The sequence below is a fragment of the Panthera uncia genome (genome assembly GCF_023721935.1).
Source record: "Panthera uncia isolate 11264 chromosome B3 unlocalized genomic scaffold, Puncia_PCG_1.0 HiC_scaffold_1, whole genome shotgun sequence".
Classification (NCBI taxonomy): domain Eukaryota; kingdom Metazoa; phylum Chordata; class Mammalia; order Carnivora; family Felidae; genus Panthera; species Panthera uncia.
Window position 1 is genome coordinate 91,937,500 of NW_026057582.1, and position 22,053 is coordinate 91,959,552.

The 22,053-nt window shown below is 36.7% G+C and overlaps 1 protein-coding gene across 2 annotated transcripts in view; it reads right to left on the bottom strand.

Moving 5' to 3' along the window:
* TRPM7 (transient receptor potential cation channel subfamily M member 7) overlaps positions 1-22,053 on the bottom strand; it is a 121,429-nt gene that overhangs the window by 97,088 nt on the left and 2,288 nt on the right. For both annotated transcript variants that reach the window (XM_049611653.1, XM_049611652.1), the window contains exon 2: positions 3,095-3,174. In XM_049611653.1, the coding sequence (XP_049467610.1) occupies positions 3,095-3,174 (80 nt within the window). The remainder of the gene's footprint in view (positions 1-3,094; positions 3,175-22,053) is intronic.

Genomic DNA, 22,053 nt, shown 5'->3' on the forward strand with positions numbered 1-22,053 from the left:
GAGACATATATTCAAAATAGAGTTTTCTCACTGTCAAAGAGAAATGTCGAATTCAAACAGCAGGTTTATGAAATGTAACAAACAGAAGGTTTAGAAATTCCATTCAACAAATATTTACTAAATACCCACTATGAACAATAACAGTGACAGATGCTATAATTTAAAATACACCAGTTAATAAAAAATTACCCATTTCCCTATTTTTCTAAAAAGTTTTATTATTGATGTATAGTTGACATACCATTGTTATATAAGTTTCAGGTATACGACATAGTGACCAACTATACTGAAAATGCATACCACAATAAATTGTTCATTATAATATTACTGACTATACTCCTTATGCTGTACTTTTTTTTTTATCTCTGTGACTTATTCATTTTATTCATTTATTTCATGCATCTCCCCACCACACCCCTCACCCTCCACCCCATCTACTCTGGAAACTACCAATTTGTTCTCTGTATTTATGAGTCTATTTTTATCTGTTCTGGTTTTCAGAGTCCATATATGAGTAAAATCATACAGTATTTGTCTTTCTCTGTCTTACTTATTTCTCTTAGCATAATACCCTCAAGGTCCATCCATGTTGTTACAAATAGCAAGATTCCATTCTTCTTTATGACTAAGTAATATTCCATTGTATGTGTATACACACACCACACACCCACACACAGTATCTTCTTTATTTATCTATTGATGAACACTTATGATGCTTCCACAGCTGGGCTACTGTAAATAAGGCTGCAAGAAATACAGGAGTGCATATATCTTTTTTAATCAGTGTTTTTGTTTTCTTTGGGTACTAAGTAGTGGAATTCCTGATCAAGTGGTATTCCTATTTTTAATTTTTGACGACCACCACACTTTTTCATGGTCACTGTATCAAATTACATTCCCACAAATAGTGCAAAATGGTTCCCTTTTCTCCACATCTTTGCCACCACTTTTTATTTTTTGTCATTCTGATACTAGCCATTCTGACTAGTAGGAGATGAGGATAGCTCATTGATTTTTTTTTTTTCTTTCCATTGAGGCTTTGATTTTCATTTCCCTGATGATTAGTGATGTTGAGCATCTTTTCATGTATCTGTTGGCCATCTGTATGTCTTCTCTGGGACAATGTCTATTTGGGTCTTCTGCCTGATTTTAATCAGACCATTTTTTTTTTGCTGTTGAGTTATAGATGTTCTTTATACATTTAGGACACTAACCTCTTACCAGATATATCATTTGCAAATATCTTCTCCCACTCAGTAAGTTGCCTTTTGTTTTATTAATGGCTTCCTTTGATGTGAAAAAGACTTTCATTTTTGTATAATCCTAATAGCTTATTACTGCTTTTGTTTCCCTTGCTTGAGGAAACATTTCCATAAAAATGTTGCTAAGGCATATAAACAAGAGATTACTTGCTTATTTTCTTCTAGGAGTTTAATGATTTCAGGTCTCACATATAAGTCTTTAATCCATTTTGAGTTTATTTTTGTTTATGGTATAAGAAAGCAGTCCAGTTTTATTCTTTGCATGTAGCTGTCCATTTTTCTCAACACTATTTGTTGAAGAAATGGCTTTTTTCCCCACTGTATATTTTTGCTATCTTTCTCACAGATTAATTGACCATATAAGCATGGGTTATTTCCAGGCTCTCTATCCTGTTCCATTAACCTCTATTTTTGTGCCAGTACCATACTGTCTTGATTATTATAGTTTTGTAGTATATCTTGAAATCTGGGATTGTGCTAACCTTCAGCTTTGTTCTTCTTTCTCAAGATTGCTTTGGCTATATAGGGTCTTCTGTGGTTTCATATAAATTTTAGGTTGATTTATTATAGTTCTGAATTTGGCTATGTTTTGATAAGCGTCATATATCAAATGGAAGTAAAAGTTGCAGAGAAGTTAACTGAGCAGAGAAGAAGGTTTGGCAGGAGATGAGAAAGGTAAGAAGATTCAAAATTCTTTCTCAACTAATTTTTCCTAAGTGCCTGTAAAGAGAGGTTCTCTGTATGCTAGGAACCTCTCTGCATGACAGGAAATAACTCTATCTTTGATTTGCCCTTTTAAACTTTATTCTATTTTTATGCCTCAAAAAAAAAAAATTAAGAAAAATGTTACTTCAGTAAATACCTCAATAGGTCAACTTTTTCTTGAATTTTAACTAGCACCTTTACTTTAAAATTTTTCTATTACCAAAATCATTTTAAAGACCAAAAAGTCAATTAGAGATGCCTATAACCTCTGACAACAGGTTTTCTAGGAGATGCTGAGTTCTATCTATATTTTGGCAAACAAATACAGCAACTATTAGGTTTGCATTGGTTTCTTTAGCATGAACCACAGTGTTGGGTACTCAAAAGATGTTTAATAAATACATACATATTTTTAAGTTCTCATTATCAGTGAATCAGTTAAAAATGAGTCTTAACTGCCCTATCTTTGTAACATACTAGTATGATCTGGGGGAGTATAGGGATGGGGGGATACTCTGAAGAAGTAAATAAACATCATTAAGAACTCCAGGGTGCCTGTGTGGCTCAGTTGTTAAGCATGTGACTTCAGCTCAGGTCAGGATCTCATCGTTTGTGAGTTAGAGTTGCACACATCAGGTGAGCTTGAGCCCTGCACTGGGTGAGCACAAGCCCTGCTTTGGGTAAAACATGAGCCCCGCTTTGGCTAAGCCCCAGTTCTCTGTGTCTCTCTCTGCCCCTCATGGGATCCTCTGCCCCTTGCTCACTAGCCCCCTCTCTATCTCTCAAAAATACAAAAAATAAGAACTCCAGAATACTGATATTGTGCTAAGGATATCTCCTTCTCTCAATCTTAAATAATTAACAGCATGCACAAAAGTTAACAATAATTATAACTATTTTACTAATTTTGGCTTTTATCTGTACTGACAGCTCAGAGCCTGGAGCCTGGAGCCTACTTCTGATTCTGTGTCTCCCCCTCTCTCTCTGCCCCACCCTTGCTCACGCTGTCTCTCTCTCAAAAATAAATAAGCATTAAAAATAATAATAATTTGGTTTTTAATAAATAAACTCCAATATAATTTACAGCTAAATTTCTAGAAGAACCCAAGAAACAAAGGTATGCTTACCTGTGAGGGTCTTTGGAACTTGGTATAATATATACACATTCCCTCTTCGTCAAAGTGCTTTCTATCCAGGATTTCTGGGACTGAAACAAAAAGTTTTAAAAGATGGTTTATAAATTAACCCACCAATACTAAAGTAAAATAATGTAATGATAAATACATAAAAACAAATAATTCCATACTATTTAATTTTTTTCCCAATCCACTAAATATTTACCGTAAGTATATAGTAAAGGCTTACTGAAGATAGCATACCTAAAATATCAGAATGAGTCCATTCAAGTCCATTGTTATTTGGATTACTAAATCAACATGTTGTGAAGATACTATTGCTTCATATAATGTGAGGAGGAAAATCAAGTTTGAGATTCCCACTATGGGGCAAAAACCTCAAGAGGGGGCAGTATGATCCTGGGAAATGGATCATTTAAAAGCCAATTAAAAGTGACCGTCAGAAAAAGATATCAAACAAATCCTAAAAGAAAAATATCAGGAAAAATTGAGACTAAACTTCAATAGAGATAGGGCAAGTTATTACATGATTACAGATGTCTGATTCACCAGATTGCTGTAACAATCTTAAATCTGAATAACCAAATCAATAGTCTCAAAATATATAAAGTGAAAATTTAACAGGGAAAATAAGACAAATTTAGGATCACAGTGGAAGATTAAAAAATTCCATCAATTACTGTAAAATTTGAAATAATTTTTAAAATTTAAAAGATATTTTATTTTGGAGAAAGAGGGAGTATGAGTGGGGGAGAGGGGCAGAGGGAAAGAAAGAGAGTATCTTAAGCAGGCTCCACATACAGCATGGAGCCCGATGTGGGGCTCAATCCCACAAACCATGAGATCATGACCTGAGCCTAAATCAAGAGTCAGATGCTTGACCAATTAAGCCACCCACACACCCCTAAACGATTTTTTTAAATTAATTTTTTATATCACTACTTAAGCTTCTCCCTGGATCCTTAGACTCTTAGACTCTGGATCCTTATCCTGCTACTGGCGACTGATTACAAAAGGATGAGGCATTATGTACTGGGACAGACAAAACTCTATAAATTATAATAGATTAAAGACCATTGGTTCCATCCTCCATGTATCAGTATTAACAGGACAGTACAAAAAGGAAGAGCCCATGTTCTAAAAGGAAACCTCTAGGAGAAGAAACATAAGACAAAATTATGATGGGTGAAGTTTTGCAGGTTCCTCTCAAATCCTTCAGGGACCCTAATGATAAAACTTAGTCTGTCCCCCAATGCTAATTCTGGTACCAAAATTCTGTCTCTCCATCCAAAATGTCCATCTCCTAGGTCAATGGTTCTTTATTTAAATATACTCACTTAGGTAGGAGCAAATTATACCATAATCTCCTGGTTATAAAAAAACAGGATGACCGCTAGAAGTCAGGACACTGAATCAGCAAAATATCTTACATTCTAAAACTCACTTAGCATAATCCCTCCACCATTGCCTAACTACTCCATAACTATTCCATAATATAACTAGACAAAAACAAAACAATGACCTCTAGTTTCACTTTAAAACCCTGACCACAGGGGCACCTGGGTGTCTCAGTTGGTTAGGCGACTGACTTTGGCTCAGGTCATGATCTCACAGTTCATGAGTTCGAGCCCCACGTCGGGCTCTGTGCTGACAGCTCAGAGCCTGGAGCCTATTTCAGATTCTGTGTCTTCCCCTCTCTCTACCCCTCCCCTGCTCATGCTCTGTGTCTGTCTCTCAATAATAAATAAACGTTAAAAAAAAACAAACCCTGACCACAAATCTCAAATGCTCCTTAATGATGCCCAATAATCACACAATATTTCTCTGGTCCATTTTCTCATTCTCCTGTATGATTTCACAGTATTTCCTTCTTTCCTCAAACCTCTAACCCTCCTTTCCCATTCTTGATCTCAAAAGATGACCTCACTTCCCATTTAACTGAGCAAATTTAAGCAACAAGAACATGTACAACTTCCATCACATCTAGCCACTAATGAGCCCATATATTCTGCTTTCCTTCCTGTGACTATGTTTACTTCTATTTAAGTCCAACCACTCCTCTTGCATCCTAGGTCCCACACACCTCACGAAGTAAAGGTCACTCTCTACCAATTAATTTTTTTTTGTCCTTTATTAACTCATTCCCATCAACATGCAACATGCTACCAACTCTCATTTTAAAAAACAAACACAACAAACTTTTGTTTGACCCCACCTTCTCCTCAAGTTAACATTCCATATTTCTGCCTCCACCTACAGTACAGATCACAGGTAAAAGTTTTTCCCTCTTTTCTTTTCCTCCCATGCTTTCTAAACCCCACTCCAGTCAGACTTCCAAGCCAACCATTCTTTCTCTAAATCCAAAAATCAATTTTCAGGACTCATCTTCATTGATATATCAGCAGCATTTAACAAAGCTGATCATTCTCACCTACTTAAAACATCTTCATGAGTTAGTTTGGTTTTCTTCTCTTCACTGCTCACTCCTTCTACCTCCTTTGCTGATTCCTCCCTTTTTCTCCCCAATCTTTGGAGTTCTTTTTCCCAATTATATTCACTCACATCCAGTTTATTATCAATAACTAGATGACTCCCAAATTCATATTTCTACACTAGCTCCTTCCCTAAACTCCATGCTCATATATTCAACTGCCTACTCAACAGCTTTACTCTGATGTCCAAGAGGCATCTCAAACTTAAGATGGGGTATCTGGGTGGCTGAGTTGGGTAAGTGTCCGTCTCTTGATTTCAGCTCAGGTCATGATCTCATGGTTCATGAGATCAAGCCCCGTGTCGGGCTCTGTGCTGATAGCATGGAACTTGCTGGGCATTCTCTCTCTACCTCTGTCTCTGGCCCTCCCCTGTGTGCATGCTCTCTCAAAACAAACAAACAAACAAACAAACAAACAAGACGGCCTAAACTGAACTCACCTTTCATTGAAACACTTATTTCTTATATAGTCTTCCCCATCTCAGTAAATGGCAACTCTATTCTTCCAGTTCTATTTTTTAAGGCAAAAATCTCAGTGACATTCTTGATTTCCTCTTTATCTACTTCCCCTATAAAACCCCATGAGCAAAATCTGTCAGCTTGCCTTCAAAACACATCCAGAATCCAGCCACTTCTCACATCTTCACTGCTACTATTGTGATCCAAGCCATTACCACCTTTTGCCTGGCTTACCAGAAATCACTCTATCACCCTTGCTACTTTACAGTCTATTCCTCAAGAGAGATAATCTTTTAAAAATATGTCATTATGTCACTTCTCTCTCAAGACTCTCCAATGCCTTCACGTCTTACTCAAGAGTGTTATAAAAGCCAAAGTCCTTACAATAGCATTTAAGGTCCTAGTGCTTTGCATCTCTGCATCCTGCTTCATTACTTTGATTCTATCACCTCCTTCAAGTATTTGAGCAAATGTCACTTTCTCAGTGAGGCTTACACTATTTAAAAATGCAATTTCCAACACCATCCCTCACAGTCTTATGGAACTACAGAGTAATAGGGCCATCATCCCCAGGATCACATTTAAAGCACTGTCCTGAGAACCAAAAGATCTGGCCATGTCAGTTTAAACTACCAGTATATTATTCCTAATCTAGACCTTTCTCCCACTCCACAACCATACACTGAAACTAAGGCAGAGCACATGTAACTGAAAAGACAAGACATTTCATGGAATTTCTGCTTGTAACTTAAAAAAAATATTTGGTAGTGCTACTCTAACATATGATGATGTGAGGCTGAACTTCTACCAAAACCAACTTAATTAACCTGCTGCTTGAAACTCATGAAATTTTCATTATGCTATTATTAAGAAACGCAGGATTCAGGAGTAGTGCTGACATTACATTGTGATTTGCTTATTTAAAGTCTGCATCTCTTAGGGGCGCCTGGGTGGCTCAGTTGGTTAAGCATCTGACAGGCTCAGGTCATGATCACGCCTCGTGAGTTCCAGCCCCACATCGGGCTCTGCTGACAGCTCAGAGTCTGGAGCCTGCTTTGGACTCTGTGTCTCCCTTACTCTCTGCACCTCCCCCGCCTCTCTCAAAAATAAACATTAAAAATATATATAAAGTTTGCATCTCTTAGACAAATTGGAAATGGTTTGTAAAAAAAGAAAAGGCAGGTTAGTGATTGTACTTATTGCTATACGCTTATTGCTTGTTCACTTATTAATATAATTCAGATACAGATAATATGGGAAAGTTTGGTCATTTTAAACATAAACTTACTATCACCCAGCAATTCCACTCTGAAGTATCTTTCCAAGAAAAAGAAAAACATGTCCACACACAGACTTGTATCTGAATGTTCACAGAAGCAATATTCGTAAGAGGCAACAAAATAAAATATCCATATAATAGTATACTACTTAGTAAGAGGGACAAGCTAAGGATAACATGCAACATTGCTACACCTCAAAAACATTACACTAAGTGAAAAAAGGCACATAAGATTATGTAACTGCATTTGCATGAAATTTCTAGAAAAAGACAAAAACATAGGAACTGTTAAGTTTAGTAAATGCCTGGGGCTAAGAGTAACAGCAGTGATAAACTGCAAACACATACTAGGAAACTTTGGGAGAGGACAGAAGTGTGCTAAAACTGTATTGTGGTGGTTACAAAACTAAATTTACTAAAAGCCATCAAACTTGTATACTTACAGAGGGCAAATTTTAGAGTATGTGCATTATACCACAATAAAGCTACTTGAAAGGCAGGGGAGGGTTAAGAAACATATAAAAACAGAATGAAGAGAACAAATGTATGTTTAATCAGAGTTCCAGAAGGAGAAAAGGGAAAGAATGTGCAAAGGCAATGTTTAAAGAAATGATAAGAATTTCCCAAAACTGATGAAAAACGATTTGCAGATTCTGAAAACCCAACATGAAGATAAAGAAAAAAGTTATTAAAAGACAATAAATTCAGAATAAGTTAGAGGTAAAATATTCCAGCAATGATCTTCTATTACAGTTACAAGTTTATAAAACACCTCAAGCCATATGTTTTCAAATACAAAGTGGTTGTTTTGCTGTGTTTTGCTTTGTTTTTAGTAATCTCTATACCCAACATGGGGCTCCAATTCACAAACTCCAGATCAAGAGTCACATGCTTTTCTGACTGAGCCAGCCAGGCATCCCTGACAGTGGTGTTTACAATTTGCTTTGTATAACAAATGAAGATCAAAGGAGTACAAACCCATGGGGGCAGGGGTCTTTCTAAGCTCAACCAGAAATAAAGACACCCCCCCCCCAAAGACTCTCATAATCCCATAGCTACATTTGGCATGGCCTCTTATAAAAATAGATTGGGGTGGGGCGCCTGGGTGGCTCAGGGTGTTAAGCGATGGACTCTTGATTTCGACTCAGTTCATGATGTCATGGTAGTGAGATCAAGTCCCAAGTTAAGTACTGCATAAGCACAGGGCCTGCTTAGGGTTCTCTCCTTCTGCCCTTCTCCTACTCACACATCAGCACTCACTCGCTCTCCAAATAAGTGAACATTAAAAAAAGCGGGGGGGGGGGGGGTGTGCCTGGGTGGCTCAGTCAGTTGAGCATGTGACTTCGGCTCAGGTCATGATCTCACAGTTTGTGAGTTCAAGTCCCACATGGAGCTCCACACTGACAGTATGGAGCCTGCTTGGGAATCTCTCTCCCTCTCTCACTGCCCCTCCCCCACTCATGCTCTCTCACACTCAAAATAAATAAACTTAAAAAAAAAAAACAAAAACACTGGAGTCACAGACTACCAACAAGGCAGCATCAACTATTCCTGTTTGGTGGGAGTCTCTGGATCAAACATGCAACAGACAGCTTAAGTGCAAGGTGACAAGATACACAATGAGCAGGTACAGGATCTGCCCTTGCCTCATAAACCTCAAAAGCCAGTATCTCTTGTTAACAGCTTCATAGATGACAAGGTCCCCCACAAAGGAAATGCCCAGTACAGGAGTCACTGAACAAAGGGAAACCCAAAGCTATGACTTACTTTTCTATTAGCCAATATTTTTGGTTTCCCAATTCACATAAATTTACCCATATGTCACATAAAAAAATGTTGCCTAAAAACACAGTTGACATTGTATCTTTTGTAAACCCTTTGCCCAAAGTGCATATAACAAGAGGTAACTTTAATTAGTAGATAGTGCATTTTTCAGGCACTGTTCTAAATGTTTTATATGCGTTAACTCATCCTATTCTCACAGTAATCCTATGAATTGGGTGCTATTAGTATTCCCTCATTATAGATGCACAAACTAGTTAGACACAGAAGTTAAGAAACTGCCCAAAGTCACATAGCTAATTGTTTGCCCTGACTCCAAAGCCTCTACTGACTTTTCAAGAGAAATTTAAGATAAGCATTTCAAGATCACTTGATGATACGCTTTAAATAAGCCACTGAGTAAAAATACATTAATTACTTTAAAAGGGGAATGCCTAGGTTTAATTTTGTGTATAATTTTCTGAACAAGGATTGCTTCTTGGCCCTTTGACTAAGATCAAGGGTAATTTTCTGAACATGGAGGAGGGGGGGGTGGGCGGTGAAGAACAGAAGGGCTAACATACTTCTCCCAAAAGGTATTGTTAATTACTAACTACTGCTAACCAGTATTAGCTTTCCCCCTATTCTGTTCCTAGCCTGCCTAAAGCAACTTCAGCTATAGTTATTCAAACAGGGTTGGGATAGGGGCAGATTCCAACAATTTGGACTGCTCTACAGCAATGAACTAATGGCCCAGTTAAGTCTAAATGCTGGTTTGCAAAACTTTGGATATGTACCCATTGAAATACTCACAAAAATGAGTCACAGGTATATACTTTTCATAGCTATGCCTTCCTAACTAAATGTTAATAAAAATATTTCACATTTTTATTTAAGAGATGGTTCTATATGGAAAATAAGGAATCCCAAGTAGAATTTAACATTAAGAAATGATCAGAGCTCTGGATAGGAAGATTAATTAATTAGGGAGACAAATAAAAGTAAACTAGAGCCACCAGTATTTGTGGGAGGGGCAATGGGGTTCTGGACTAGTAAAGTAATGGATACAAGAGACAATTTCCAAATCCTTTACTTTAGCATGATGCCTTCGGGGTTTCTTTTTTTTTTTTTAATTTTTTTAATGTTTATTTTTGAGAGAGAGAGAGTGACCACTAGTGGGGGAGGGGCAGAGAGAGAGAAGAAGACACAGAATCCAAAGCAGGCTCCAGGCTGTCAGCAGAGAGCCCTACGTGGGGCTGGAACTCACAAACCTCAAGATCTTGACCTGAGGTGAAGTTGGGCGCTTAACTGACGAGCCATCTAGGCTTCCCTGCACGATGCCTTTTTTAACAAAACTACAGAATGATTATTAATATAGTCCTGGTTTCCCATCTTTTCTTCAAATTCACTTCTACCATTATTTTTCAACAAACGTGTGCAACTTACTGGGTCCCTAATGAACACCTCTTCTCTTAAACTGATGTTCCTTCAATTTCAGACTTAGAGAAGTATGGCTATACTCTAAATGGGGCATCAGCAAATAGTGATGGTAAATGTTTTAGGCTTTTAGACCACATACTGTATCTGTCATATATTGTTTTGTTTTTTAAACTTTAAAAAATGTAAAAACTGGGGCGCCTGGGTGGCTCAGTCAGTTAAGCATCTGACTTGGGCTCAGGTCATGATCTCACCATTCATGAGTTTAAGCCCCGTGTCAGGCTTGATGCTTATAGCTCAGAGCCTGGAGCCAGCTTCAGATTCTGTGTCTCCCTCTCTCTCTGCCCCTCCCCCACTTGCACTCTGTCTCTCAAAAATAAACATTAAAAAAATTTTTTTTTTAATGTAAGGACCATTCTTACCTCAAAGCCATACAAAACAGGCCTTGGCCACATTTGGCCCACATGGCATAGTATACCAAGCCATACTCTGAATCCCACAAAAATATGGACTTACACATTCCTACTGAGTCCATTCAATCCAAAAAGCATGTGCCAAGCCCTTCAAATTATTCTCCTACAGTGTTTCTTGGACATTAATATCCCTTCTACCCAGTTCTACAATCCCAATAGATCCTCGTATTAAGAGTTGCTTTTCAATGAGGGGGAAAAAAAAAGGTGGGACTGAAGAATCTTAAATGTTCATTAACAAAGTTATTTTTCCTGTAGGAATTTCAAAAGAAAAAACACTTAAAATAATCATATATTTATAGATGTTGTATCATCTATAAATATATATAAATCATATATAAGTCCTATATAAATAAAATAAATGAAATAAATAAAAAAATATAATAAATCATATACAAATTGTATATATATAAAACAATAAACCCTAAACATCACTGAGCAAAAAAATCTAGTACTTTGAGTACATATACTAGTTTTTTTCCAGAAATAATGGTCTTTTCCAATCACCATCAACCTAAGACACTTCAGCCACTTTTAGTATTCATTTTGTAACTACTCAAAATAGGAGTGCTACTGAATTTTAGGACACAACACAAATCTTGCTCACAAATTAGTTTCATTTTATCATTCTTTTTCTAAACAGATAGCCAGGGGCACCTGGGTAGCTCAGTTGGTTGAAAGACCACTCTTGATTTGGGCTCAGGTCATCCCAGGGACATGGGGATCGAGCCCCACGTCGGTTCCACACTCAACATGGAATCTGCTTAAGATTCTCTCTCTCCCTCTCCCCCACTCATGCACACACTCTTTCTCTCTCTGAAATAAAAAAAATAAAAAATAAAAAATAAACAGCCAGTGCTGTCCTTTCAAAACCTCAAACTTTCCATAGTAGTTTCTAATTGGCATATCCATCCAAAACTTTAGTGAAACTGTTTGCTAAGTAACTTAAATCGTGTCACTCTTGATGCTCACAAATTTTTACCAAATTTTGTGTCTGTAGGGACATCAATGACATTAGCATGTTTCAAGACTATCTCTTATAGCTTCCCCTAACTTTAATATTCACCAATTCTATTTCAAGGGCTTGCGGTCCACCTGACAGTCACATACCCCCAGGTGATGGTTATAAATCCCTCCCAACGATAGGTTTATGCAAGTTTTGGAATTCTGAGTTTCTTCCCTGCCATCACATACCCAATGAAATGTGCATGGATTTTAAACATATATTTATTTCTATTTTTATACTTCTCTTCTCCTTGTTTTGCTGGGCTGCATTACTGAATTTTACCAAGAGGTGGCACACTATGAACACAAACCAGAAAATTCCTAAACTTAAATGTTTTAGGTAAAGTAAAAACTAACTATAATCACAGAATGTTAGCACTAGAAATTAACTTAAAAATCACTTCGTGATCTTCAGTAGTGAAAGAGCAGAAATTCTGGAGTCTGAGTAACTGGAGTTAGAATTATAGCTTTGTTGTTTACTATCCATGCAACCTTAGGCAAGTTTCTGACGTTGTAACCTAATAACAATACCTATCTTATAACGTCGCTCTGAAGATAAAACAAAATGATCCACGCAAGGCGTTTCAGCAGAATGCCTAACACACTATCAAATCTCAACAATGCTTCAAAATTTCTTAAGTTATAAATTCTTCCTGTCTACTAGCAATAAGGGGCGCACATACATTATAAATAAACCCTCTAACCTCATCCACTGTCTCCATAAATTAGTACCAGCATATCTCCTTCCCACCTACACGCTAATGCTAAAAATTGGGGGAAAAAATTAAAGACTGCTTTTTTCTACTTCAAGATAACAATTGGAAATCAATCTACTTTTAAAACTAAATACACTCTATGATTCTATATATTAATATTAAAAAGGAGCTGCTAGCTATGTTAGCTCTAGCAGACTAACCCTCCCACAAATAACAGCCATAAACTTTGGACAAAATAAAAACAAAAACAAGCAAACAAACAAAAAAAAAACCAACTAGTTTACATACTAAAGACCCAAAAGCAGGCAGAAATTGAATGGAGTCTATTAAAAATGAAAGGACAGCACTGAATGAGTTTTCCAGTTTTTAAGGCTTTTCTGGTAACAGGCCCCACTCCATACCTACTGAACAGCTAAGACTCCAATAGAAATCCCAGAGTCTTACTGGCTTAAAAAAAACAAAATATCAAGCTCAAGGTGACAAAAGCAGTTGGAAAGCGATGGGAAAAGTCCTTCAAAGGAAAAAGTCACATAAAGGGTGCCCCAACCTATGGCCGACCCATGAAAAATGTATACACAGTACAGACTCCAAGCAGCCCAATTAAGAATAAAAGAACTGAACGGACACTTTGGCTGCCCACCATGAGACAGAGTATGGAATCTGAGTACAGTCAAGTAAATCAACTACTATCTTAATCTATTCTGAGTGCCATAACAAATACCATAAGCTAGGTGGCTTAAGCAACCAAAATTCACTTTCTCACAGTTATAGAAACTGTAATCCAACATCAATCAAGGTTCCAACAGGGTCCGTGTCTGATAAAGACTCTCTCCTTGGGCTGCAGACAACTATCTTCTCACTGTGTCTTCACATGGTACAGGGCAAGCTCTCTGGTGTCTCTTCTTATAAGGGCCTTACCCTCATGACCTCATCTAACCCTAATTACCTCCCAAAGACCCCATGTCCAAATGCCATCACACTGGAGGTTAGGGCTTTAACAAAGAATTTAGGGGAGAGTGGCACAAACACTGAGTTCATAACAACTACTTTAAAAAGAATCAAGTCTTCAGAAGGGGTATAACAGAACTCAAGAGTCTAAAAGGTAACATTCACAGTGTCTATTACACAATTCAAAATGACTAGACTTAAGAAAAAATAGGAAAATGTGACCCACACTCAAAAAAAAATTAAAAAGGGGTTTACATATTAATAAAATGCATATACTTAAAAATTAAATGACGTTACAGACCTAGAAATTGAGTTATGTGAAAAATTTGTACACAGGTCAATATGCCTGCCAACAATGGCACAGACAGTGACAAAGAAAAATTAAGGCTAGCCTAAAGCAAAATGTTGAAATAGGCTGGCACTCTGACTTCCTCTATCTTTCTCCCTCTATCTAGAGCCCAACTCATTTGACCTTCTGGCATTCTTAAAGGCCGTTACTCTAGAGTTCTGCTCTTATTCTTAATTGGCTGCCAACTACTTAACTAATTCACTAATAATTAGGTATCACTGGTAATTCAGATGTGAATTCTCTGAGAGGATGTTAAAGACACTACTGAAAAGTCTCTGTGGAATAACAAACAGTTGAAGTTTTATATATTAAAAAAATTAAACTGAATCAAATTCCGACTACAACTATGTTTGTAAAGAGAGTCTTATTATATCCAACCTTATTTTCTATTTTGCTTTCCTGCTGACCTCATGGAGATTGCTACTCTGGTTGTTTAACAGTCCAATATTACCCTAGACTTATGGAACAGAAAATGTTTGATGAAGAACTGTGAGCAGTTGCCATCATGCTATATCTTGGGAGTCTACGGTACTAAATAAATGAAGACAAGGCACAATTGAGTCTAAAATGTGGCCAACCTGAATCTAGCTCAAAGAGTAGTAATTTTTTCCTTATGTATTCTAGAAAGAGTCTTACCTAGAGTAATTCATTTTAATATAAAGAATTATTAATAAAATGAAAAGGGATCGACACCCATCAAGATAAAAAAGATAATAAGCATGTTGGCCAAGGGCCACCTGGATGGCTCAGTTGGTTAAGCATCGAACTTCAGCTCAGGACATAATATCATGGTTTGTGGGTTTGAGCCCATATGGGGCTTTGCACTGACAGTGTGAGGAGCCTGCCTGGGATTCTCTCTCTCTTCCTTTCTTTCGGCCACCACTGCCCATCCCCCCCATGAACTTAAAAAAAAAATAAGCATGTTGGCCAAAAAAACTTTTAATTTTTTGTTATTTTTTTTAAAGAGAGCGAGAGAGAGCACGAATGGGGAAGAAGGGCAGAGGGAGAGGGAGCAGAGAAAATCTCAACCAGGCTCCACACTCAGCACAGAGCCTGACATGGGGCTCAATCCCACAACCCTGGGTTCATGACCTGAGCTGAAAGCAAGAGCTGGATGCTCAACCAACTGAGCCACCCAGGTGCCCTCACATTTTTAATTGTTTATGCTAAGTTATTTTACCTAGACACCTAAGAGTGCTAAAAAAACAAAATAAATATACCGACACAGGAACAGACAAACAGAACAATGGAACAAGTTGCTTGGAAACAAAAACTTACCTTGAAGGAAACTTTTGTTGTGTGATGGAGAGAACAATATGAATTAGGGGAAGATATGATTTATTCTGTGTATATGAACTATCACACTAAATCCAAAAATGAATACTACATGGGGGCGCCTGGGTGGCGCAGTTGGTTAAGCGTCCGACTTCAGCCAGGTCACGATCTCGCAGTCCGTGAGTTCGAGCCCCGCTTCAGGCTCTGGGCTGATGGCTCGGAGCCTGGAGCCTGTTTCCGATTCTGTGTCTCCCTCTCTCTGCCCCTCCCCCGTTCATGCTCTGTCTCTCTCTGTCCCAAAAATAAATAAAAAACGTTGAAAAAAAATTAAAAAAAAAAATGAATACTACATGGATTAAAGTCAAAATGTGAAAAGCAAAACTTTAAAATTTCTACCAAAAAAAAAAAAATAGAATAACTTTATGACCTCAGGAAAATAAAAGGCACATGCTATAAAGAAAATACTGATAGGGGCACCTGGCTGGCTCACTTGGAAGAGCATGAGACTCTTGGTCTCAGAGCTGTGAGTTTGAGCCCCCCATTGAGTGCAGAAATTATTTAAATAAAAATTTTTTTTTAAAAAAAGGAGAAAATACAGATAAATTATAACACTAACATTAAAAACCAATGTACATCGGGGCACCTGGGTGGCTCAGTCAGTTGAGCATCTGACTCCAGGTTAGGTCATGGTCTTGTGGTTGGTGGGTTCAAGCCAACGTCAGGCTCCGTGCTGACGGCTCAGAGCCTGGAGCCTGCTTCAGACTGCTTCAGATTCTGTGTCTCCCTCTCTCTGTGTCCCTTCACCATTGCGCTTGGTCCCCCCATCTCTCTCTCTCTCTCAAAAATAATAAACATCTGGGTCGCCTGGGTGGCTCAGTTGGTTGGGCATCTGACTTCGGCTCAGGTCATGATATTGTGGTCTGTGACTTCTAGCTCTGCATTGGGCTCTGTACTGACAGCTCTGAGCCTGGAGCCTGCTTCAGATTCTGATTCTGTGTCTCCCTCTCTCACTGCCCCTCCCCCACTCACTCCCTCAAAAAAAATGAATAAACGTTAAAATTTTTTTAAAATATAAACATTAAAAAAAATGTACATCAACAACCTAAAATAAGTAAATAGCTTACCATTAACCAAGTAAAAAGTTAAGAAATTTTTACTCTACTAGCCTTTTCTACAGGCTAGAAAAGATATTTGTAGCCATAAAGTACCACCCAAAAATATGCAGAATACATAAAGAACTTCTACAAGTAAATAAGAAAAAAATAATCCAATAGAAAAATGAGCAAAGACTATAAATAGGCAATTCATCAGAGACAAGTAAACCATAGCCAAAACTCATAACCTGAAATAATACTCAGTATTAGTGGTCAGTAACATGCAAATTAAAACAATGAGGAACTACTTCACATTCATGAGTCTGGCAAAATAAAAGAACCTAATCAATGAAGTGTGGCAAAGATGTTGGCAGAATTGGAAATTCTCATATACTTTATAGGGAGTATAAACCACACAACTACTTTGGTCAACACTTTGGCAATTATCTCTAAAGTTGAAAATGCACCCACCCTACGATTTACCAATTCTACTTCTAGATATATGCATCTTAGAAAAATTCTCACACTTGTACATTACATTAGATGATACATACATGCACCATTATTTGTAAAAAAAAAAAAAAAAAAAAAAAAAAAAAACAAAAAACCCAAATGCCAAACAACAGTAAAATGGACAGATAGTATATTCTATAACGGAATAGTAAACAGCAGTTAAAAGAGGTAAACTAAAAAGCTGCTCTGAGCATGCACGGGGAGGATATCTTACAGAGAAGTAGTAATGTTAACTTTGAATGAGAACAAAGATAAAAAAAAAAGTAAATAAAAACAAAATGAAAGTGGTGAACTAGACCTTACCTGTATCATTAATATGAATAAACCTCCAAAACCTAATGTTGAGCTGTGCTAACAGCTCAGACCCTGAAGGCTGCCTCAGATTCTGTGTGTGTCTCTCTGTCCCCTTCCCCTGCTCATGCTCTAAATAAATGTTAAAAAAATTTTTTTTTAAAAAGTCCGTAAAAAGATGTACGTAATTACATATATATAAAACTACCAGGAACTACTATGTGTTATAATTCTATAATACATAGAGAGACAATACTACATATATACAACATATATAAGATATATAATATATATTTACAACTACAAAAAGCAAGCAAAGGAACAACAGGAGATAGTTATGCCTGCAGAAGTGGAAAGTGGAATGGGATTTTGATGAAGTACTTGGAAGTTTCAATTTTACCTCCAATATTTTATTTCTCAAGCTGGGCGGTAAGTACATAGACTGCTATTACATTACGATCACACTTTTATCGATCTGAATTCCACAACAAAAAACAATTACCAAAGAATTCAAATTATATACATTTATTTAAAAATATTATGTACCTGTAATCAAACAGTACAATTTAAATTCTTCACTTTTATTCCTGTCTCCTTGTTACCTAATATTTTTGCCAAAGCAACAGAATCTGTTGAATTAAATGGATCCATCACATTAATCTAATTCAATGACCACTGATATACTTTCAGATGATGCCACAAAAGTTAATCTGAAAAAGACAAATCTAAAGAAAACATTAGGACATTCTCTATTACAAAACTCCAGCCTTCATATTGTGAGTAAACCCTACCAATCTATTCTCTATCTCTGAGTATTTGTTAATACACTTATGTCAGATTTTCACAGTTTTTATGAAAGAGTTCTACCCATCACAGAAATCTACTTAAGGAATTTCCAATCTACTAAGGATTCCTTCTGACTAGTAAATCTCTGCACTTCGACAATGTATACAATGTATATGATGCATACAACTGAATTCTGAATAATTTATCTTAAGGATATTACATAGAAATTTGGTAATAAAGAAAATTCTAAGTTTTACAGCATATGAAGAAAAAATATGGTAAATAAATTTTTTTAAGGTAACACATTCTTCATGACCTTAACTTTTGAAGTACCTGGGTGACTCAGTCAGTTAAGCATCCAACTCCTGACTTCCACTTAGATCATGGTCTCATGGTTTGTGAGTTCAAGCCCCACATCAGGCTCTGCAATGACAGTGCAGAGCCTGCTTGGGATTCTCTCTCTCTCTCTCTCTCTCTCTCTCCCTCTCCCTCTCCCTCTCCCTCTCCCTCTCTCTCTGTCCCTACCTTGCTCGTGCGTTTTCTCTCTCAAAATAAATAAACTTTAAAAAAATTTTTTTAATATTAAAAAAAATGACCTTAACTTTTTAATTAACATAACACTTGCCATCTTAGATCTCACAAATATACATGTCTCTGAGTATCAAGGTCCTTCTCCAAGTGCATAATTTGGTGAGTCAATTATCTACTGTACCACTTACTGGCCTAATGACCTTTGGTTGAGTGATTCTGCCTCTCTGTTCCTTCCATAAATAATGGAGAAAAAGTGCCTACTTCAAGAATTTCTTTTGAGAGTAATAATATGCAATAATATATGTAAAACATTTAGAACAATGACCACAGCTAAATGCTACTACATGTTAGCTAATATTATGGAAATCGGTCTAAAGCCTGTTACACACGTTTCTAAATCAAGAGTACCTTCTGGGTATTAGGTATTGTAAATTATACTCTTAAAGACAAGGAAGACCACTGGTTTATATACCCAAGGGTAATTTATAGACCTATATTTCTAGTCTAGTTAATGTTTATCCAATCTCCTTACAGTAATAATCTGCTTCTCAGATAACTTTCCTTCTATTCATTCCCAGCATACTACCAAATTGTCAGAGGAAAATAGGTAACTAAGCCTACTAACTTTCACTTTGCACATATTTTTCAATCAGTGAACTGTGGGCTCAGGTTGCTATATTCCTAATAATGATGTGGCTCAAAAGTGTTTTTCCATGAGGAGCTGGGTTTCTAAAAGTAGTGGTTTCCAGCAGTCTGGTAGCTAGATAGTTGAGGTGTTTAGTAACATTTTTTCATGATGCAAAGAGGGACAAATAGTGTCTCACAAACTTTAATCCTAGTATTCTCCTGATATCAAGTAAAGATTATCATCTTCTTTTTACAGACAGAGAGGGTAACAGCAGTGCTCCTAAAAGAGTATGATTTGGCAGAGATGCTTATGTGAAGAGCCAAGTCTACCAACTTCAAAAAAACTGCCTACCACCATACATCAAAAGCGTCCCAACTCTTGATGGTGGCTCCGGTCGTGATCGTGCCATAGTGAGATCATGCCCTGTGTTGGGCTCCAGGCTGAGCATGCAGCCTGCTTGGGATTCTCTCTCTTCCTCTCTCTCTAACCCTCCCTTGCTTGCTCTTTCTCAAAATAAATAAGTAAACTTAAAAAAAATAAAAATGACATATATCTAAGTTCTTTTATATTAACACACATTAAGTGACTCAGTTAATATCCCTACAGATAGCCAAATAATGCTCATTCTAAACTAATCTCAACTACTCTGAATTTGGGTACCTCCAGGTACCAAATTTAAAGCAAGCATTTAAGAAGCAGTTGTGAAAGGAAGGAAGGAAGGAAGTCAGAAAGAAAGAAGGAAAGGAAGAGAAAGAAAGAAAGAAGGAAAGAAAGAAAGAAAGAAAGAGAAAAAAAGAAAGAAAAGAAACTAAAATGTAATCATATACTGAAAGGTTACTACAAAAAATAAGAAAAAAGAAAAACCTAGAAAGAAATAACAGATCAATAGCAATAATCATCAATGGCTACTACTAAAACTATGTAAGTGTCTAACCAAGAAATTCACAACTGATCAGGCAGCTAACACCACCAAACCCACTGATCAATCCTAACAAGAGAAAGAAAAGAAAAGAAAAAAGAAAAGAGGAAAGAAAAACAATCAGAAAGTATGTGCTTCTTAATGTGATGCAATACAAGATACATAGCACGATCTGTGAAGCACTCTTGCCAAAATATCATACCACAATCTGATCAAGTCTTTAGATTAAGCACAGGAAATAGAGAAACAAGTTACATCACACTGTATGGATGTATCGAACAAAATCCAAGCTGTGGGAAATTCTACAGGACAAATGATCTGGATTTTTCTTATTAAATAAATGGTAAGTGATAAGACAAAAAAAAAAAAAAAAAAGGAGGGGTTACTAGAGACTGAAAGACTTATTTATCAACCAAATGCTATATGGAATTCTTTGGATTCTGAATTAAACAAGCCAACTGAAGAAAAACATGAACCAATCAGGGAAATAAGCTGAATATTTAATTATATTAAAGAATTACTCATTTTCCAGGTGTGTTAATAGTACTATGGATGTATTAAGAGTCCTTATCTTTTTAGAGATACACAGAATGAAGCATTTATAGATATGTCCAAGATTTGCTTTTAAGTCATCCTATTTAAGGGGGAATGGGAGTGATAATAGAGGAAACAAAATACACATTTCAAACTGTCAAAACTGGTCATTGATATATGGTGATTGATTTTCCTATTATATTTCTGTATGTGTGAAATATTCCATATTAGAATGTTAAAGAGAGAGAGAATATCAGAGCACTAGACCAAAAATATCTGATTGGTGGAACTCTCAAACTTTTGCAAGTGCTTGTGCGTCAACAGACTTTTATTTAAAAATCAAAACCAAAAATGTACATTTTAAGTACTGCCTTTGAGTATTAATTTGCATATTTTAAGTAATGACTTCAACTATAACACATTTTCATTTTATGTCGCGTTATTACTGACATTTGCCAATACACACATACTTTACTCCGCAAAGTAACCAAGTTCTGAATATTCTATCTCCTAAACATCTCAATCTGTTCCATCTTCTACTACTTCATTTCAAACCATTGACATTTGGTCGGAGTCTTGCTATTGCCTCCTCATGGGTCTCTCTTTTCAACTTAAACACACACCATTCACCTTCCATATTGTTTCCTTAAGTGGATCCCATATATCTCCAGCATGAAATCCAAACTTCTTCACATGACATACATTGCCCTCAGAAATCTGGTCCTTGTCTGTCTCCAGAATACTCCCACCAGCATCCCATACTTCACTCATTCATATCTACATAAAGTATTTGTACAGTAGTTCCCTGAATAAACTAAGGATTTTCTTCCCTCTAACCCTCAATTCCCTTGGACTAAAACCACCAATTCAATGCCCCTTCTATCTCCAGTTTAATTCCAATTCCTACTGCCTCTACAAGGCTCTAGTACTATCAGCTTTTGGGCAAACCCACCCAGACTTTCCTTTCTCTCCTTGATTACCCCGTATTTTCAAAGTAATCTATGCAATGGTATCACACTATCCTCCTAATTTTTGCCTATCTGTACTGCCTTCAAAACTATTAAGGTATCACAGTGTGTGCAATACAGTAGACACTGTTTATGATGTATGCACCTTCCACTGACAACTAGATCTTTTATAAATAACTAGAATGTAAGCTGTTTGAAAGTGGAAAACTTGTCTAGCACATATTTGCCGCTCCAGTGCCTATGACAGTGCTTGGAATATATTACCCACTAAATAAGCGATTACCAAATGAATAAAACAAATTATTTCCAATAGCCACGGCAGATAATTTTGTACAAAATTTGATTCCACTCCAGTTTTTTAACCTGTGTTTCTTGGTATTTTGTTTTATATTATTTTATGGTTAGCTGATTAGTTTTAAAGCTTTTTAAAATGCAGAAAAATTTTGTATGCTTTCTTTTAGTGTCAAAGAAGAAACTGATTACCAGAAAGAAGCAA